The sequence below is a fragment of the Homalodisca vitripennis genome, chromosome 6 (genome assembly GCF_021130785.1).
Source record: "Homalodisca vitripennis isolate AUS2020 chromosome 6, UT_GWSS_2.1, whole genome shotgun sequence".
NCBI classification, from domain to species: Eukaryota; Metazoa; Arthropoda; class Insecta; order Hemiptera; family Cicadellidae; genus Homalodisca; species Homalodisca vitripennis.
Window position 1 is genome coordinate 112,741,510 of NC_060212.1, and position 21,683 is coordinate 112,763,192.

General features: G+C 34.3%; 1 protein-coding gene across 1 annotated transcript in view; it reads left to right on the forward strand.

The window, feature by feature from the left end:
- The window catches only part of LOC124364738 (homeobox protein six1), a 31,739-nt gene extending 11,145 nt beyond the window's left edge, over nucleotides 1-20,594 (forward strand). The window contains exon 2 of the mRNA XM_046820441.1: nucleotides 16,417-20,594. Within this exon, the coding sequence (XP_046676397.1) occupies nucleotides 16,417-16,627 (211 nt within the window). The 3' untranslated portion in view covers nucleotides 16,628-20,594. The remainder of the gene's footprint in view (nucleotides 1-16,416) is intronic.
- The last annotated feature ends 1,089 nt before the right edge of the window (nucleotides 20,595-21,683 follow it).

A 21,683-nucleotide genomic window follows, 5' to 3' on the forward strand; every position in this document is an offset into this window, starting at 1 on the left:
TTATGGTTAACATATCGTTAAGACTGAATTTAATACTGTGCGCCTTTAGTAACTGATATTTCTGACATTTATAAAACGTTCACATGCTAAAATTATACTATTACAATACCGAGTTCTCATATTATTTGAGCATTTCTGAGTTTCTTTTTTTCTTCCAGCAGGCCTATACTGTGAATTTAAACACGTTTGCATTATTGAACAGTTTCAAAATAATTTGATACTATACTATTGTATTTCCTCAAATTTTACCCCAACATGGCCACGATTTTATAACATTAGGCGATAGAAAAGTTGTTTAATCTTTATTTGAATTTATTTCAAACTAACGAATAATATGTGAGAAAATTAACGCGCCAGATAGAATTATAGCTCACGCCTTCATTAATTAGGCCCTAGTCTATTTTAGATTGATAAAGCATCTAAATACTATAAATACGTTTAACTTAATTACATTTAAAATACAAAACGTAAAATACAAAAATAACACACGAAAATAAACGTTTTTAAGTATTGGTTTTGTGTGTTTTAAATGTAATTAATACAATACAAGCTCCATCTTCAACATTATAAACGTTGTAGAATAATTTAATATTTTTATTTTGAAATTGGAAAATTTCATTGCTATCAGAAATTAAATTCAACAACATTGTTTGTTAACTATCACCTAGTAGACCAAAAACAATACTCAAACAAGTAAATAATACATTTTCTTCAAGTGATAATTCTATAGCTTACGTTTGAATGTAAATTTTACTAAATTCTGAAAAAGAATTGGACATTTTTAATCAAAAGAATGTTTTCTAAAAAACTTATGTACTGTGATGATGCAACATCATCAGAAGAGGCGTTTTTAATCTTACGGAATAAATTTGTATTTTAATTGTAAAAAGAAGGCATGTGTAGAAGCATACAGATTAATATTGCGATCTACGAAAAAACATAGCTTTTTTTAACTGATATTATTTAATAACTGTTGTCATTAAATGTATTCATATAAAACCCTGTTTTTATTACATCTTAACTGTTTACTTTAAAATATATATTAAGAACTAAGCGAAAATGCTTCTTCACTTATTACTATTATAAAATCGGTCTCAGTGAAATCTTACGTCATTAGCCAACAATAGACATTTAGGTACACAAGTCACTCAACCAGTTATCTGGCAGTCGCTTGCTTGTCAGATGAGTCTAACGCTAAGGTTAATTGCAGAATAAAATAACGTGCCCTACACTTCCATACCCATTCATTCTCGAAATAGAAACCAATTTATTTCTACAATAGTACATAATTTACAAAACAATATAAAGATGTATATTGAATTAAACATTAAAATATAGCTTTAAATTGAAGCAACCAAACAATTAAACATCGCCCGATGTTACAATTTGTACCGTTATCTAGTTGCATTATATTATCTGTAACTTTGTATCCGTACAATAGCTCATACTGTACATGGTGACCTGACACTGATAACATGCCTTTACTCATCTGGCGCGGCGGTTAGTTTTAACCTGTATTTAACCCTTTTGATACCCTATTTTTTTGACCACTTCGAAATTTAGCATGGTGGACGGAATCGTATTTGAAAGGAAATTCCTTTGTCGGTTTTAATAAAAACCATATGGTTGAGCATTTACGATGCAAATTTGCTCTCGGCTCTTCTATTCAGGTTGGAAATAATACATTTCACAGTCCGACATAGATATCTGTACACCTTAAGAGGCTGTACATGGTTGGCTGACACTGATTTAACATGCCTTACGCACCTGACTGTTAGTTTTAACTGTATTTAACCCTTTTGATACCGTTATTTTCCGACCACTTCCAAAACTAGCATGGCTGACGGAATCTTGTTTTAAAGAAAATTCCTTTAACCGATTTTAAGAAAAACCAGGTGGTTGAGCATTTACGATGCAAATATGCTCTCGGTTGCTTGACTATGATTATGATAATTTAAAAAAAATGTAATACCTCCACACACAAAAAGGCCTAGGCCTACACATTTTGAAAGACACACTGAAGACATTGATGGAATACTTACACTATTATATTCCCTAACCGCAGTAGCCTATAATTGTGATGAGTAGGCCGGTGGATACCAGGATCCCACTTGACGAGTGGTAGTACAAATGTTATTGTAACACTTGAAGAGGGACAGACGGGACACTTTGTGGGATTTGCGGGAACGGACAAACACACTGACAGGGACACAAAGACGGCGGGGCCAAACAGATAAACATGGTCGGATTAGTGGCGCTTCGCGCTGCCGTGGAACCCTTTCCTCGGCCACAATGTGCTCTACACAGATATTGCTCTACCTTGCCAGCTTCTGTGGATAAACACCTGCTTCAGCTAGGTTCAACACATCATTCCTTCATCTAAGTATTTATAAAACATGTTCCGTTAAGTAGGAAAATGCCCTATGGTGTTCCTCAGGGACCAATACTGGGGCCACACTTTTTCCTCATTTATGTCAACAGGTTGAGTTTTTCAATCCAGAATGGAAAGATGATTCAATATGCTTCAGCTCGGTTCAACACATCCTTCATCTAAATATTCATAAAACATGTTCCGTTAAGTAGGAAAATAGTCCAGGAGCAGGGAATTGCACAACTTGTTTTTGCTTAGAATCGATGAAGAAATTCCTCTAAGAAAGAAATCAATAGTCAGCCACGTTAGTTTTGACGAAGGTCGGAATGGGAAAGTATCATTTAGCAAATTTTGTGTGTGTGTGTGTGTGTGTGTGTGTGTGTGTGCGTGCGCGTGCGCGTGCGCGTGTGTAGGCCTTTTAAAACATCAAAATCAGTGACTCATCTTATTTTACATACAGGAAGCAATGCGTGCAGATTGCGAATGCACTGTCAGGCACAGTGAAAATCCCTTATGGTGTTCCTCAGGGACCAATACTGGGGCTACTCTTTTTTCTCATTTATGTCAACAGGTTGAACTCTTCAATCCAGAATGGAAAGGTGATTCAATATGCTGACGACACGACTCTCTGTAAGTGAAATCATTCACTAAGACGAATTCATGCATTGAGCATTTTTCAAAAATAGATTTGAAAAGAAACAGTTAAGAAGCAAACGTTATGAATGTCTGCATTAGGCAACTGGAGTAGAGTATCTACCCGCAGTGATGGTGGATGACGTTCTCTTGGAAGAAAAGTTCCTTGGTATATGCCTTGATCGAGGGTTGACATTGGACTAGCATATAGAAAGCGTCTGCTTAAAGGTTGCTTCCGGTACTATGTCCTGCGCAAGCTTGTAAAATGTTCTGTGGATGTATTGAAAACGGCCTATTATGGTTTGATACATCCATATTTTTATTACGGTTTTACGTTATGGGGCAACTGTTCTAAATTAAAATTTCAAAGAGTATTTAGAGCACAAAAGAAAGCTGCCAGGATATTTTTTAAAATTGAATTCCAGAGAGTTTCAATAGGAATTGGTCCAAGGCAGGGACATCCACCAATACGAGATGAGAGACAGGGACACCTTCAGAAATGAACAACACGGAACGACAGCGTTGCAACATTTGCCGTCTGAAATTGGCGTGAGACTAATCAATAAGCTCCCTGAGAGTATTAAACGTGTAAATAATCCCGATTAAAACACCTCCTGGTGTGAAAGGCGTTTTACTCCGTTAAAAAGTTCGTGATAGGCCGCTGGGAAGAATATTATAAGAATGTATGAAAAAATTTTTTATTGTTGTCAGTTGTACATTTTACATACAGTAGATCTTAAACTAAAATCAAAATCAACAATAAAGCCCGAGGTAACAAAATACCTGTTCGGGAATTACACTAGTACACATAAAGAAACAGCAACTCGAAAAAATAATTAATTAATAATAAAAATAATAAAATAATAATAATTGATGATGATGGTGAAATCCCAGTTCTGATATCGAAAGCTACGTCCAAAGCCTTATTGTTGACGTTGTAATTAGTATTATAGTTATATTTATAGTAGTAATGACGCATGCTATGAAACTGTATTATTGTTTATGCAATAAAGGATATTGTTATTAGTATTGTTGTTGTCCAAGGGCCGAGGGTCAATTTACTGTGTTTAAGGTTACACAGGAAGCTGCGTAGCTCATAGTCAATATCTGTGATTTTAAAAATACTCAGTAGGAAAAAGGAGTTAATCACAAATTATTTAACTAAATGTATTTTAAGCGTAGTGAGTGAGAGTGTGAGAGTGAGGGAAAGGGCAATATGGCGGCACCATTCAAAAAGATTAAATCTTTTCAAAAAATCATTACTGTATTTGGAACTAAAAATATTTCTTTCCTCACCTCAGTCTATAAATAACTGTGCCTAATAATCGTCCTTTTGAATCCATGTTACATTCTTACAAATTGTGTATTTTACAATATATCACAATTTTATAACCGTTAATCATAGTCTCATTCAGTTTTAATATTTATGTTTATGTTAGTAGTGTGTTAAGAAATAGTTTTTATACCTAATGACTATATTAGAAACATAGTAATATACGGTATATCAATGAACATGTATATTGTATCAATTTTGTCCCAGTTTTTAAACGAAACGAAAACCTTTCTCCCGAACAGCGTACTCTCTACGCATACATTTGGTTACTTTAAATACATTTGCTAGTCACACAATACAGCAGAATACGAACTGGAGGGAAGCTTGAGATAACTTCGTTAGTAAAAAAAACATTCGCACTTTTGTAAATAATCGCTCCGAAAAAATCTAACCCAACTGTTCCAAACCGTGCCATAATCCTTCTCTATGTTCACCCCTATACCAGAGCATAGAGGAAGCGGCGCGCCTCGTGAGTTTCTTGGAAACAATAGAGCGGTTTATTCCAAGAAATAATTATTCTACTCTCAGCCGCGCTAGTTTTTAGACTGTTCTCACCAGGATTAATTCCTAGAATCTAAGGTTCCACATTGGAATGTAGACTACTTAAACCAAAAATCTGTTTTATTCCTGACCGTAACACATAGTTAAAACTCTCATTTAGGTCCAGAGTGTTTCCGTAGAATAATAAATTCAACAACTCAGGCGAACTAAGTGTTCATATAGCCTACAAGTGTAATAGCAGATCGAGTGCAATTTTATCGAGGTAAATAGTAGGCTATTGTTACCTGTAGCTTGTTTATTTATAAGTGCACTAAGAAACGCTACATAGCTTATGTTCAGGTGTTTGTACTGTTGAGGCTGTGAAAGAAAGTGTCCCAGACATCTTCCATGTTTGTTCCAAGTCTTTCTTCTAATGGCTTCTTCAATAGAAGTTTTGCAACAAATCAATAGCACTATCCGTTACTCAACTTTCCCCTTTCACAACACGCCGTAATATTATCGACCATCTCGTATCCTTTTTACGTCTTGAACACAATTCAATTTTTCCATAGTAAATTAGCCCCCATGGGGCTTAGATTTAAATAAAACAGCAATAGAAGTATTGTTATTTGTATGTAATCAAACCTTATTTAGCCTACGCGAGACTCAATCAATAAAGCATAACCTTTACAAAGGTACTCTCGACAATATTAATGTTAATACAGTACTATGTGTTACATACCAAAATATTCAGAACTGTTCAGGAAAATAAAAACTGAAAAAAGATTTGTTTGCAGTAAAGTGTATGAGTACCCTATCGGACGTTCGGGTCGTAATTATCATAATGGACAGCCCAAAGTAGGCTACTGTATGGGAGTAAGTGACATCCAAATGAATTATAACCTCAAAAGTGAGTGGAGATTCGTTTTATAACCATGTTCTAACGTAAAGGTTGTGTTTTATTTCCGTCTTGTACTTTTTTGATATATAAATAGTAAAATAGAAAAGTCCTGGTTTTAAATTTGTAGTGTTGTAAAAATGTTCATTTTCAAAATGTAAAATTGAAAAAAGGTCAAGTTTCACAAACAGTATACTACTGTTTGTACAGAAATTGTTGTAGATCTTGCATCATGGATAATGCAGGCGTCTAATAGTTTACACGGTAATAAGAAAACTCAATGTAGGATCTTGATTAGATATTTAAATTTACAGAAGATTTTAACCAAAATTTGGACTTTGTATTACAGGATAACTGGTATACTGTTACTTTCCAACAAATGAACAAATATTTATATTAATTAATTATATATTAAACCGAATAATAAATACCAATACAATTTCTAAGTATCGAAACTAATTGATCTACATCTAAAAATATATTAACTCTTTTGAATCTTCAACCAATTGATAGGGAGTAAAATCTTAATATAACTAATGTTCAGTTTGCTTTCGTGGATGTAGCCTAGACTACTATAACATAAATAACAGTATAGGTCCCATAATGTTTTTAAAAGTCGTTCGTTCTATTGCTATTAGCTTACCATCTCCTACACTCTTAGGTATTTATAGATAAATATAAATTACATATGAATTCAAGGTGGTTATTATGGATTAAGACACACTGCTTTAATATTACTATACGTTATTAAACATTTACGTTATTACGTTATTATTACATTTCGCGGTTAAATAATTCTATAGGCTATATAGAACTAGTCTTGTCAGTGAAAGCGGGAACAAGATAAAAACAAAGGTGCAACTGATATAGGCCTAATATACAGGGTGTTCAAAAAAGGGTGTTACAAACTTCTGTAGTTGATAGTACTCATGGTCCCAAGCAAAATATGTCCGGTAAATATAGGTCGGGAGATGTATCGTAGCCGTACATCCGCTAGCCTCTATTTTATATTAAAGAATTCTTATCTCAAGAACTAGGAAAGCTACAGATAACAAGCTTTGCACATAGGTTATGACAAATAAGAGATAAACATAAAAAGTGTTGTGCAGCATAAAAAGTTAAGTTTAAATATTAACAAAATGGCGCCTGTTGAAATTTTTAAAATATAAAACCAGTATAGTTGTATTAAAATACAGTTTACCAGCTATTTATCAGTTTTCAGAACAATTCCAACGGTACGTTTCTCAACGAGCTCCGTCAATGAATAAGCGAGCACGATCACTTTAAAGCGTACGCTTGCCAAAACCGGGAGCAACAAACATTTTGTCGGTTGAACAGCATTATCAAGCCGGGATCAGTAAAGAGCTGACACATCTCAACTGTGACGTGTTTATTGTTTGCAAAAATTAAATTTTTGTTAAGAAAAGCATGTTTGAAAAATACCATTTTCTTAAATTTTATTTAATAAAAAAAATGTTTAAAGTCATAAATTATTGAATTTTTATTTTATGTCAAACAGTGTTGCCTGTTCCTAATAGAGTAAAAAAATACTTTTCTACTTTAGATGGCATTTATAAACAATTTGAATTATGATTACATTTTTGTGAAAGACCAAATAATACATTTATAGTCTTAATTGAATGTTCCATTCTTCCTTTTAGAATTTCTTGCCACATAATTTAAAAAATTTCTTCCTACATGAGGTTATACATATTTTCGTAAAGATTCAAAAGTAGATAACCACAATATAATTATATTAACATTTCATACTATCCTTAGACACGTGTGTAGGCATTTTTTTTAAACTTTAGACATTTGTAAGTCTTACTGAAATTTTGAGTATCCAATTATTCTTGACCTACTTCATATAGAAATACTGTACTAAAATTAAGCGTGGGAAACGGTCAAATATCTAAATAGCTAGTAATATGATACGGTTCATCTCTGTAAGTGTAATTTTAAGTAGGTCATTTTAAAGATTTTTAATTAAAAGTGCGTCTCACAAAATTCCAAACTTAAACAAATCCGTATCGGAAAATCAGCCAAAAGTGAAGGAAATATCAAGCAGGACGGTCCGGCCCCAGTCGGTAGATGGCTGGTCCAGACCAGATGACACGGTAAATATGCAGGGAGAGATTAGCTAGATGAGTGCGAGAGAGTGTGTGTGTATGTGTGAGAGAGAGAGAGAGGGCGACACACGTGGTCCTTGCACACGTGCGTCAAGCCGGCCAGTGGTCAGTCTGCCTGCACATGTGTTACTCGTCCCGCCTGGCGCTATACTGGACCATATCGTGGTTCTCAATAAAACACGGAACTCCGAACTGCTACAAACTATACACGGCGGTACACAACAAAACACGGAACTCCGAACTGCTACAAACTATACACGGTGATACACAATAAAACACGGAACTACGAACTGCTACAAACTATACATGGTGGTACAAAATAAACACAAAACTTCGAACTGCTACAAACTATACAAGGTGGTTCACAATAAAACACGGAACTACGAACTGCTACAAACTATACACGGCGGTACACAACAAAACACGGAACTCCGAACTGCTACAAACTATACACGGTGATACACAATAAAACACGGAACTACGAACTGCTACAAACTATACATGGTGATACAGAATAAAACACGGAACTACGAACTGCTACAAACTATACACGGCGGTACACAACAAAACACGGAACTCCGAACTGCTACAAACTATACATGGTGGTACAAAATAAACACGAAACTCTGAACTGCTACAAACTGTACAAGGTGGTTCACAATAAGACACGGAACTACGAACTGCTACAAACTATACACAGCGGTACACAATAAAACACAGAACTCCGAACTGCTACAAACTATACATGGTGATCCACAATAAAACACGGAACTCCGAACTGCTACAAACTATACACGGTGGTACACAATTAAAACACGGAACTACGAACTGCTACAAACTATACACGGTGGTACACAATAAAACACGGAACTACGAACTGCTACAAACTATACACGGTGGTACACAATAAAACACGGAACTACGAACAGCTACTAACTATACAAGGTGGTGGTAAACAATACAACACGGAACTACGAACTGCAACAAACTATACACGGCGGTACACAATACAACATGGAACTCCGAATTGCTACAAAGAAACTATACATAAATAGGCTGGAACTATACTTAGTTGCTTACCATATTTTACTGCTTTACGTACAACGTTGCTTAAACATATCTCTCCTGTGCATACAAACTCAACTGGTGAGACCTATTGTTAAATACCTATATAATTTAACTAAAACTATTTCTCAGTACACTCGTGTTGATCGACTTTTGGAATATGCCTATACCGGCTTTGCAACTTAGCGCATCTTGGAAATCACTGCTATTCTGCTATAATAAAATAAGAAACAAGTAACTTAAATTGTTTTCCTGCAAACATTCCAAAAATCTTACGCTAATTGCGCGTAAGTTGCTTGGTTATTTATTGCTGAACACAGAACTAGGGGCATTGGTAATGATCAGCTTATAAATAGGTATATGTGCACGAAATTCCAAAAAACAAAATTCGCTATTAAACCGATCATTGGTATTTACAAACAAAATCGTCTATATTACAGTATACTTGGCTGTATAAATTGAAATGACGCAGTAGAAGAATGACTACCCAAGAAACCGATCGCATCGTAACAAAAAATTAATCGCACAACTTTCTAAAACTATTATAAGCTTATAATAATTTTGTGGTACAAAAATAATATTGATTTTTGGTTTTTTACGATTACTATTTTCTAACACGGACTCCTAATCTAATTGTCACTGTAACAACAACACAAGTTATAACGGTTACCGTACAGTCTTTAGGTCGGCTGTACAGAATGGCATTTCATCTGACAATGGATGGACTTATGTAAAGGCAATAAGCCGTCTGCATCAAAGTTGAATGTAGCTTCTGAGAAAAACGTAACCCTATCAAACATTCCTCCCTCTTTGTTCGTAGCATTTTGCAAATAGGTACGGCAATTTCTGTGGGCTTTCTTGTTCGAGCTATATAAACCTTAGGTGTCTTTGTTGAGTGAATTGGCAGCAATGTTGAGAAAATCAAATAAATTGGAATGTATACGAATAGTAGCCTACTTTTAAAATGAAGCACGTTCGAAATTGTGTGACCAAAATGGGACAAAACCCAAAATGTCTTCCAGTATAGGCGGCTCTTAAGCAGTTATGTTATATTTATGCCAAATTTCTGATGTCAAACGAAAAGTGGTTGGGCTGTAAAATTTGAGTTGGTAACGACAGTCATCTGTTTTTAACACGGGAGTAGAATTTTAAAACTGCGTTATAAATATGGATTTCTCTCAAATTCATAAATGTATCATTACAGAACAGAATAAACGTCTCAAAGCTTATGAATTGTAAAAATACGATTATCTCTCGATAATAATTGTTCATAATAACAATATTCAGTTAGGATTTTCCCGTAAGAAACTCTATATTGAGAATCAATTACAAATCATTAATGTTAACAGGTAGGCTAGTAATGTTTTTAACAATTCATTAGCACTGAGGCAGTAAAATCTAAGTTCATACAGCGAAACTTGTTTGGATTTGAGGCAACTTCTTGTTTTTTATAACGCAGTTTTAAACTGTCGCCATGTGTTAAAAGCCGAACCTCAGAATTGCGGCCGGTATTTAACTAGCGGCCCTCTTAAAAGCAAAGTTCGTTTGACAACCCAGCAACTCTCTTCATCAAAAGCCGCTGCCACATTTCAGTGATACTTTGTCCGCTTTGGAGGACCGGCAGAGTGATTAGGCCACCCTTCAACCGCGTGGCCAGGACAATAAAATCTTTCTTTTCGAAGTAATTTAGGAGTAAAATAGTCTCATATATTGCCATAAATTGTATTTCGGCTAGCTTGCTTGTAGCATTATAAATTCTTCTCTGAAAATCTAAAAAGTTTACACGAAACATAAGTTCTTGATTTGAAGTTAAAAGAAATCTTCCGTAGGTAGGGTAGTGATGTAGTTGCCACATACGCGGTTTATATTTTACATACCATATTTTGGCGGTTATATTTTGGATTCCATGAGAAATTAGGGTTCACTTTACTTACAAAACAAAAATGGGTACAGATTTGAGCGACACGGATGTCCATTAATTGTGGGCCTTACTGAAATAATTGAATCATTAAATTTGATCGGCTATCAGTAAAATTAGATTTGGCGACATATTATAAACTTTTATTTAGTTCATCATTATCGAGCCATAATACAAAATCCAAAATTCTATATACCTACAGAATGGGATACTACGTTTTCAAATCTGATGGTGTCACCAAAAACCGAACTTAAGTGCTACTGTTTGCCCTTTAAGGCTTACGAAATGAGAGCTCAAAAGTACGCCCTTTAGAAAAGAATATTGCCGGAGGCATTTATTAAAAAAGGTTGTTTTCAAAACGGTCAACTTCAGCTGGTGTAGCGGAAACAAAACAAGACAAGATTTGCAACCCATTTGGCTTATGTTCTAAAACAAATATAGAATTTAAATGTTGTCAGCTCAGCACAAAAAAGGTGACCAAACAAACAAAGGTTGGAGCAGCGCAGCGGAGCAGTGTCTGGTCTGGAGCAATGACTCCGTCAGCACGACTCAGCAGCCTCGGAGTCGTGAGAACGCGCCGCTGAGTCTCGGCAGCAGCGTGCTGAACCCAGAGTACGATTGTTGGAACATTATTGTACAACAATAGAGTCCACTGCTGATCGTGCGCTTTGGATCAAATATGTGCACCGGTGGGGCAGCATTCCCAGAATCCCTGACAGCCAATCGGTACAAAGTAACACGTTACAGGCCCACGGGGAGGCTTCGGTTGGAGTTTGGATTGTCTAACAAATCCGATATTTCGGATTCAACATAAAACCTGGTTGTGGTGAAACGTTCTTGAGTTTCTCCATGGAACAAAGTCAGAAAGTATTAGAGCACTTTTACTGAACACCCTGTATATTCGGTTGAATGTCGTTTGTTAAATAGAATAGATATGGATGCATACAAAATAAATAACTAAGCAACATAAGTGGCAGATTTTTCAGGTTATCAATTACAGAATGTTTATATCTTTATAAAGAAAAAACTAACTTTAATACAATTCAAATTTAGTTTCTGACGAAACCATTGGCAGGTAATTAATATTGGTAATATGCCTATATTGCCTTTTCCTTGCGTTTTAGCAAAATTCCAATTAAATATCCTTAACATGGCAAAAAACAATAATGAGGAATTTATTTATAAAATTATATGGTGCCATATTTCTGCCTAGTTTAAGGGCGTTTTGCCATACTGTGTGCGCTGTTTCTAAAAAGTCTCGATCATTGAGAAAATGAAAGTCGTCCGTATAGGCCAAGGAGCTTAAGATTGTTTCCTACCCCTTCCGATTGTAAAAAAAGAAAGTAACCTAAATCTATTTTGTTAATTGCGAGTGGAATAAAAGCGAAATAAGCGAAAACAATTATTCTCCTAACTATTTGTAACTGTGGTTATGTAGGCTACATGCATTCAATTTTGGTAAGCACAAGTAACGTAATACAGAACACTTTAATATGATGTGAATTTTGTTTTAAATTGTTTTATAATCTTATAAAGGTGTTTTGACCTATCGAGAACATTATTTAACAATTACTAAAATGGTATTCTGCTGGAAAAAGAATTGTTAAGTGGAACAAAAGGCTAAGAATAAGATACCAATCGCGATGTTTGTTCTGATATGGTTTTTAGCGCCGCTTTCACAAATTGGTAGTGTACTAATGTTTTGAACAGATTGAACATATCTTTAGAAATTTTTTCAGCTGAACGATTGTAGTCACTGGCAAAAATTTTACTTTTTATTCTAACTGACTTTTTTATGTTTTGTAGATTATAATTCGAAATCTACAAATCAACATGAACATGAACATCAATGGACATTTCGTTGGTGTAATGCAGGACCGCACACAAAAAAAAGGTTTATTTAACTGTTCAGACACAGATAAGATAAGATGAGATAAGATGGAAAAACAATGTTTAAGGAGGGGATGTTACTTGTGAATATTACCCCTTTTGTCGTGTTATTTTTGTTTTAATTCAAAAAGCAATAAATCTCACAGATGCAATTGTTCTAGAATCACACATAGCTGAAATCAACCTATAAAACGACACTGTTAAACTGCAAATATTATGAGTTAAAATGAATGTTGTGAATGATGCGCTCTATGGCTAATTAGCAAACTGTGTGTAGAAACCGTGCAGGCGGAAATGACCAGTTTGACCGGCACGAGTCCTTCGGGCGACAAAAAGTTAATTACCAGGAGCAGGACGAGGACCTACAATCACAAGGAATGTGCACCACTAGGGTCCAGGGGCCAAGGGTTCAGGGGGCGGTCAGCTGAAGCCGAAACAGCAACAGCTGTGATTCTTGGAATTCTCGAATAAACTGTTTTGTATAATCAAAACCAAAGAGAACAGTGCATTACAAAGGATAGAAACGTCCATTTTTAACGACAATTCGTTTTTTTATCGTACGTCAAAAAGTATAAAATCAAATTGTAATTCACAATTAAATAGTTTTAGATTTAAAATTTGTGTTACTTATTGTCATATTAATTTCTGAATTCGAATTTACAGTAGGCCTATTATCAATAAGTGATTGAGGGTGGAAGGGCCAGATAGTCGCTTCGCACGCACGCACCTGCACACTCACGAGCACTGATGGTTAGGGCCAGCCTAGTACTGTACAAAGAAATATGGAGGAATTTAGCTGTCCGCACGGAACCCAAGTACTATCATTTCAACAAATAAAACGATATCTGTGTGGCGAGTTGCGTTTACATGCTAGCCGCTGAGATGAAGGCGCAATAATCTTTTTAACATAATATGTTTAAACTGCCGATTAGTATCGACAAATAAGTTATTTTGAAAAACACGTTACACCGGACTATACAGATTTTATAAAAAAAACAACTATATGTCCTATTATTGGTACTATTATTTGAATTTATCTAATTATTAAATTGGCAGTGAATTGAATAATATTTAGTTAATTAAAATACTTGAATAAATGTAATTTTATAATAACAAATTTAACCTACAATGATTGTTTTCCATTGCAGTTCTTTAATCCCTTGTAGGCCACTGCCACTGCTATCTGTATCCGAACTATCTCCAACTGATACATTAAAGGATTCTATAATATTGTCAATCTGGGGGTCTGCGGCTGCAAAGTCCTGTTTGATTTTCTCGACGTGCATATATTTTACTGAGCATTTGACTAACCCGTCTCTCCACCCGCATAAATAGTTATCAGTCTCTCGCCCTTGTAAATAAGAACTGTATCCCTCTATTTGAGCCATCAGACCAAGTTTGGTTAGGTATGTGAGACGATGGTATATAAGACTCGTCTAAATAAACTATTGGGCATCCTTGCTCCATGTAATGTTTCAATGCTCTGAAATATTTTCTCATTTTCTTCCGGATTTCTGGTTTTTCAATTAATAATTTCTTCTTGTTAGCTGTTCTTCGCCAAATAAACTTCAGGTCCTTTAATGTCCACCTCAAACGTTTCTCACAACCCTGGAAGTTTATTTTTTTCCCTTAGCGCGTCCCTCAATAACTTTTTTATCCGATGTTTTACAATGTGAAATTGTACGCTAGTCTTCTCACTACACACTTATCGAGTCATCTAAATAAATAATTGTTCTACGTCGTCGGCTTTTTATTGTGTAATAAAACTTGCCTCACACTGATTACTAACCTTCAATTTTTAAGCTCATCGTTTATTTGAGTCACAACTCGCTCTGACACACCAGTTGCTGGAGCACTTCTTTGACGAGCCTTCAACGACGTAATATTAACGGTTTGGTGGTCTGTCTCTTCCTTCATAAATTTATAATCATTACTCACGATTTCAGGCATCATTCTACCTTTGATTTTCGACTCTAACTCACCAGACATTATAAGTAAAAACAAAGCTCCAGCAACCACCACACTCAGCACCGTCACAAAACAGACTGATTTTTAGCGAGTGAGATGTGTTTACTGCGTCAGTACGACTTCGAATAAGAGGGCTGCCGTCGATGAGTCATAGGAAATGTTTTCGGGACACAGCTCATAACGTTACCCCGCCACCCCTCCCGCCTATCACCACACTCTCAAGGCCACGCGCGCCGGTAAAGTCCTCGAACTGAACCTCCTGGGTTATAGAGGTGTGTCAGGTCCGTTCCGACTGGAACGTTCCGCTTAATAGATCCAGAACGCCTGGAATCATTTTGGCACGTCTAGTAAACCGTTCCGGAGGAACATGGAGTTCTGAAGTAGTGAACTGTTCCAGGTCCGTTCCGGTTCCGGAACGTTCCGATGGAACTGTTTGTTCTTTTGGCACAGTTCTATCCTGGGTTTCAGATTGGTACTGAATAACCCAAGACTAGCAGTACTCTGCGACTTTTCCACTGTATAATGCGTTGTTTGGTATCAGTTTTCGTGTTATGATGTTTACAATCTATAGATTATATATTAATCACATCATATATTACTAGTATATTAATCACTCCGGTACTAATAATCCCCTGCACACGAATATATCTTCCTAACTCTATCTTATGAATAACACCACTACTCAAATTTCTATCCAGGTTCCCATCCCTCCAAATTCCAGGAGACGGCAAGCCCGTTTTTCGGGACATAAATAGAGAATTTCTCATAAGCTACGCAAGTGTTCGTGGATGTCGAAATAGGAGAGTAGCAAAAGGGTTAAAATGCTAAATTACAAAGTTCTAAGTTCATTAATCCAACCGCCATAGCCGTAAGCTGTATCATCTTCAACGAAGCAGATAGAGACACTGAAAGACTTCAATTTCAATTTTTTATCTCGTCGCCTAGCGCTGATTCAATTATTATATTTACTTGTATCGCGGATAGATTTAATTTGTCAAGCTAAAACATTACGAAATGTGAACAAACTTATTAGGCCTATTTACTATTTCTAACCCTTTCGCTACCCTGTTATTTCGACCACCACCAATATTAGCGCTACAAAGATTGATTCCTTGCCAAGAGAAAATTCCTCTATGGATTTTACTAAAAAGGAGGTTATGTTCGTTTAGCTCTCGACTCTCGACTGTTACCAACCCCACATTACGTATTTTGATTCTTATTTCCAAATTTATATTTGTTTATTTCGTAATTTACCTCCATGTGCATTAACGTTGTACGAGTTTCAACTGTTTCATTGGATATCACATAATTCACCGAACTTAAGCCCGATTTACAAGGTATTTATTTGCTCCAGGTGTACCACTACAACAACATTTAATGTACCTATTTATATCGCGCAGTTACCTTGAGTCACACGACTTTTGAGGTTAGGTACAGGAGAGGACTTCATAACCCTAACTTTGCCTGCAATGAAGCTATGCTTCATTTCACATTTATCCCTAATTTGCCTTATACATTACGTACATGCAGGTGTACCACTACAACAACACTTAAGTATAGAAATACTATCGCGTAGTTACCTTGAATCACACGACTTTTGAGGTTAGGTACAGGAGAGGACTTTATAATCCTAACTTGGCCTGCAATGAAGCTACCTCATATGTAACGTATCTAGCCCACTACAGGTGTACCACAACAACAGTAATGTTAATAGAGTTGTCTGTTGTGCAGTGAGCTGGTGATATCGAGCGACGCAACCTGTATCCTGAGTCCTTCCTCGGGCGGACTGCTGGACCTGCAGTTGATGTACAAGGACGCCCAGGCCGCCGCCCAAATCAAGAGTGAACCCTCAGGTCACGTGACTCACCCTCACCCCCACGTCATGCACGTCCAGAGCTACCACGGCTACGAGCAGCTCCTGGCTAACGCTACCCACTCGTGAGGGACCCATGGACTCTCGGTCCTTCGGGAGATGCGGTTTCAGGGAGATCCCAGTTTATTCATGTGACTCATGTGTTTCGTGACTAGTGAAAGTGATTCACGTACACTTAGGTAACCATTTCAACATAAACTACAACATGGACTTACGAAGGAAACGGTGTTTTATAGGAAAGCTTAATCAATTGTGCCAGGACTACATTTTTACAGGGTACTTCCTCAGACATACAAAGATCACAAAGATTTTACAAACTCTTACGATGGTTCACACACAAATTGAAATTATTTACATTTTTAACGCGATTAGCAATACTTAATGCACAACCTGAATATAAACTTGGCCATTTTATTAAAAAAGTATATTTCGTTGAAGAATTTACTTGTGTCCTGCGAATTTATAATAATTCAAAACAAAAAAAAAGTAGCAATTCACTAGATTGGTGAATTTCTAAAGCCATCTCACGCAAGTAGTAAATGCAATTCAAGGAAATAAGTATTTTAACTAGAAAATTGGCTATGAAGACTTGTAAATATAATTTCTCGCTATTAAATTCGCACACACTAATTAAAAAATGTCATTAGATCACATTGTTTAAACGACCTTTGTAAGCTAATTTGGCGAAAAATTTATGGTTTTTTTGTATCAGATTCTTTGTTATATTATTTTTATAAATTGTATGTCCTGAAATATCGTAATGTAAAACTTGTGATTTATGTCCTAATAGTTAAGACAGTGCAATCGGATTTTGGTTGGAATATGTTAAAATAATTATTGGATTCAACCCTTCCAAGAAACTATTTTTGAAAAAATAATTTTACAAGACTGGTAGGAATCCGAAGCAGAATTCTGTATAAGTATATGAAGTTTTACAGTGTGTATATGAAGGATCACTGGATTGAGCTATTATGTTTATGTATGAAAAAAGTAATTTCTTAACAAAAAACCTTCCTTCATACATACAGGTAAAAAAATGACTTTATGAAACCATAAGTCATGTAAAAATTGAAAAATTTTCACATTTTTATTTTCACCTAAATTTCCTACTTAAATTCCTGTATTTTCTTATTGAGTGATAAAAAATGTGTATTGAAAGAAATTTATGAGGCTATAAATATAAAATATATTCTAACCAAAAATCGATTGCACGACCTTAATAAATAGCTTAATGCCATTGTTTTGACAGTGGATTACATTAAATTCTCTGTTACCTGACATCAAGTGGGCGGTGTCGTAGCGATATCGTGCTGTAAATGGGGCACGGAGAACCCTTGTAGTCAAATGTAAATAATTTGTCACAAAGCGATCTGTAAATTAGTAAACCTACAGTAGAATACTTGTTAGTTACCCGACACAGACGAAATGTTTATTTGTAAATATGACTAGAATTAGTTTCGTGTAAGTTAAGAATTTATTTTAACATTGCGATGTCCTTGCAGGAATGTGCAGGCGCCCAGTTCTATGTTGGATTCCCCAAACACTGATGTCAGTAAAAGACGTTCTTGAGCCGGCAGTAGAGAAACGACCTTGATACACCCCCCCCCCCTTACCGTAAGAACACGGTAAAATCTCATGCAGCTTTTTTTCTTTTTTTGTAAAATGTACTTTTTTAATTTTTAAACGATGAAATACAACAAAGTCTGATATTGTTTTACTAAGACACCACCAAAAACTCAAAAGAGTTTCGATACATACACATAAAATAAGGCTGTAAAACTGCACGAGACTTTAATATTTTTATTATGGGGTCATTTAAAACTCATGGTCATTTTACTATTGTCCGCTCGGTTTATGACAGTTTTGCTATTGAATTCAAATTTATTATTATTTCTATTATTAAAAGTTTGGATTTGTTTCTATAGCTGCAGACTCGGGCAAATAATGATACACCTTTGTTATTACCTAAATCTCAAATTGATTACAACGCCATTGCACATAACGAACAATATGTGTTCTAATTTAAAGCAATTGAATTTTTAAATCTATTATGTTACCGTAATGTATTTTGTTAAATTACTCTATATAGTAGCCTATGTAACAATAAATGACGCTAGTACATTTTTCAAAAGTAAGGTCGGTACAGAGTAGGATGGAAAAAATAAAAATACCTTTGTTTAGATAAGTAGGCTGCAATTCATAAATCTAAAACTTGATTATTCAGCAACATATTTTTGAATTTTTTCCAAAACTTATTTGTTTTATTTTAATTTTATTGTTAACGATGTGAGATTGCTAAGGTTAACACTAGTACAGAGGAAATGACCATAACAAGATGGTTAATTAGTAATGAACTCATTAATAATTAACAACTAATATCGATTTTCCAAGGACGTCGCAATGTTTAGTCTATGAATGTTAAATAAACATTTATACTCACTCGTTTACCAAAGACTGTAGGATAAACTATGTGTAAGCCAAACAATGTCTAAATGTTTGTAATTTTAATTCCGGAAACATCCCAGTGTCATCAAAACTTCAAGCCTAATTCATTTACAAGGCAATACTTTATTATGGGTTGTAACGCCATTTTACATAATTTAGATTAATCACATCTCCAGTTGTTACATTTACATCAAAGTCTCCAACTGTTACATTTTGGTCACAACCTCCAAATGGTATAATTCAGTGGCAGCGTCTGACTTTAAAATAATAGTCACAAACACCAACTGTCACATTTTCGTCACAACCTCCAAATGTTATAATTTAGTAACAGTGTCTAACTCTTAAAATATTATTGTCAACCTCCAACTGTTACATTTTGGTCATAACCTCCAAATGTTATAATTTAGTAACAGCTTCTACTCTTAAATATTAGTTACAACCTCCAACTGTTACATTTTGGTCACAACCTCCAAATGTTATAAGTTAGTAACAGCCCCTACAACTTTGTCTCAAATCATGCAAAAACGGAATAAACCTCTGAAATTGTTTGTTACGGTATTGTCTAATATTATGTCTTTATTTTATGATTAATTCAAAACCCCAACCATAATGATTTTTTAGTTATTGTTTTATTTTGTAAATACAGTTTTCCTTATCATAATATTGTGATCATTAAAATATTTATACTACGCTCATTTTAGTTGTTATGATTACTTCAACACTGATCATATGTTAGTATTATTTACTATACGACTAACATGTTATTGTTATCAGACCCTATTGAAATACATAGCTTTAGATTTGTAAATACAAACATCAAAATATTTTATTAGTTTGACAACGATCAAAATGTTATTTAATATTAGTTACTTTCAATTAGCATAAACAATTTACATACAATATTGTAATGTTTTCCATTTTGTAATATATTATAATACGATGATTTGCGAAAGTTGATCATACACTATAGGCTACTATCAGTAAGTTAGTTCCTTCTTTTTGTTTAAAAGCAATAATACCTAATAATAATTATAATAGAAATATTCCAATGTTTTAAGTTGTTGATTATTTAAACGTGTGCTGTGTTTAAAATGTTTCTAATGTTTACAGAGCACAAGATCATTGCTTGGAAATATTGCTATTTAAGTTTTGTGAATAATTTTAATGAATATATAAACTGAGTAATTTGGAAATGTTTTATAACAATTATTTACAATTATAATCTAAACGCTACTGTTACTACATAGATAAACTGAAAAGCGTAATCTACAAAATAATGTTTACTTTTACTTTATACTGTAGTTCAATTTACAATATTGTTGAGCAAGTTAAGAATAATAATAAGAAGAAATAAACAAGATTATAATTGTTCACATTCTTAAATATGCAATATTATACAGCTATGTCCAGTACAAAATGAGGACAGAATATTAATTTGTTAGTGTTCACTTATGAAATGAACATTAAAAATGCTAAAGATACATTATTATTATATAGAAATTAATTATACATTGCCTATTTAAAAATAATAGCTTTAAATATATATATTTAAGTATACGTTTTAACATTTTTTATTAATTTAATATTTTAAATTAACAGGGCAATCTCAGTTTTTTTATTTATCTTTTGTCCAACAAAAAATAAAGGTATTTTTAGCCTTAATCTTTGTTTTATAGTGGTAAATTTAATTTTATACTGGACATTTTATATCACATAATGTTATTTTATGACATAATATACTTTTAAACTTCACTGTATAGGTTGTGAAAACAATAACCGTACCATATTTCCTCAAAGATAATCCTGTAATGTACAATTTATCAATTTGTTTAATACAGTTTGTTATTGACTTGGTTTTTGGATTTATTGTTCATCCATCTTTCAATAAAGTCCACATATTATTTAAGAAAAAATAACTTTGGGAGTTAAAGAACGATATAAGTTTAGCAAGCTCGAAATACAAGTAGCCTATCTTGAATATTTAAAATTTTTTCTTAAGTTTTAATTTTATCGGATGGTAGTGATATGATCTACCTTTATTTGATTGAATAATATAATATATTAGGTAGGCTATTCCAAAAGTTCCACCCCCCTACTAACTTTTGAACAGAAATGTCCATGGAAGAACGTTCATAATTTAAAACATCATAATTATTAGGATATATCTGAACTTCAACTCCCAATCCTATATGGTCACTGGGGAAGGGGTAAGTTAACAATTAATAATAATAATAATAATAATAATAATAATATTCTTTATTGCGTGAAACAATTACAATATTGCATGGCATGCGTCAACGTAACTATATAAAGTAAATCTATAATTATAAATGTAAATCTCCATTGAGTGGAAATAGCACAAATTTAAGTTATTTAATTACATTAGCTCATATAGTTTGTCAACAAAATAGTTAATTGATTTTTAGCCCATTAAAACAAATTTTTAAAGACAGGCTTCCATTTGGTTTGCGGTATTGTTCTGTTTTCTACTTCTAGAAGAGCCATTATATGAGATGTCACTCGATGGGGCAAAAACTTCAAAATTTTTTACTTAACCCTAATCGCCCAATTTAGGGTTGGGAGTTGAATTTCTCATATACCCCCAAAACCATACTTTTTAATGTTATATAGATCCTCCCCATGGATATTTGTTTATATATTATATTTCAGTTTACATTTT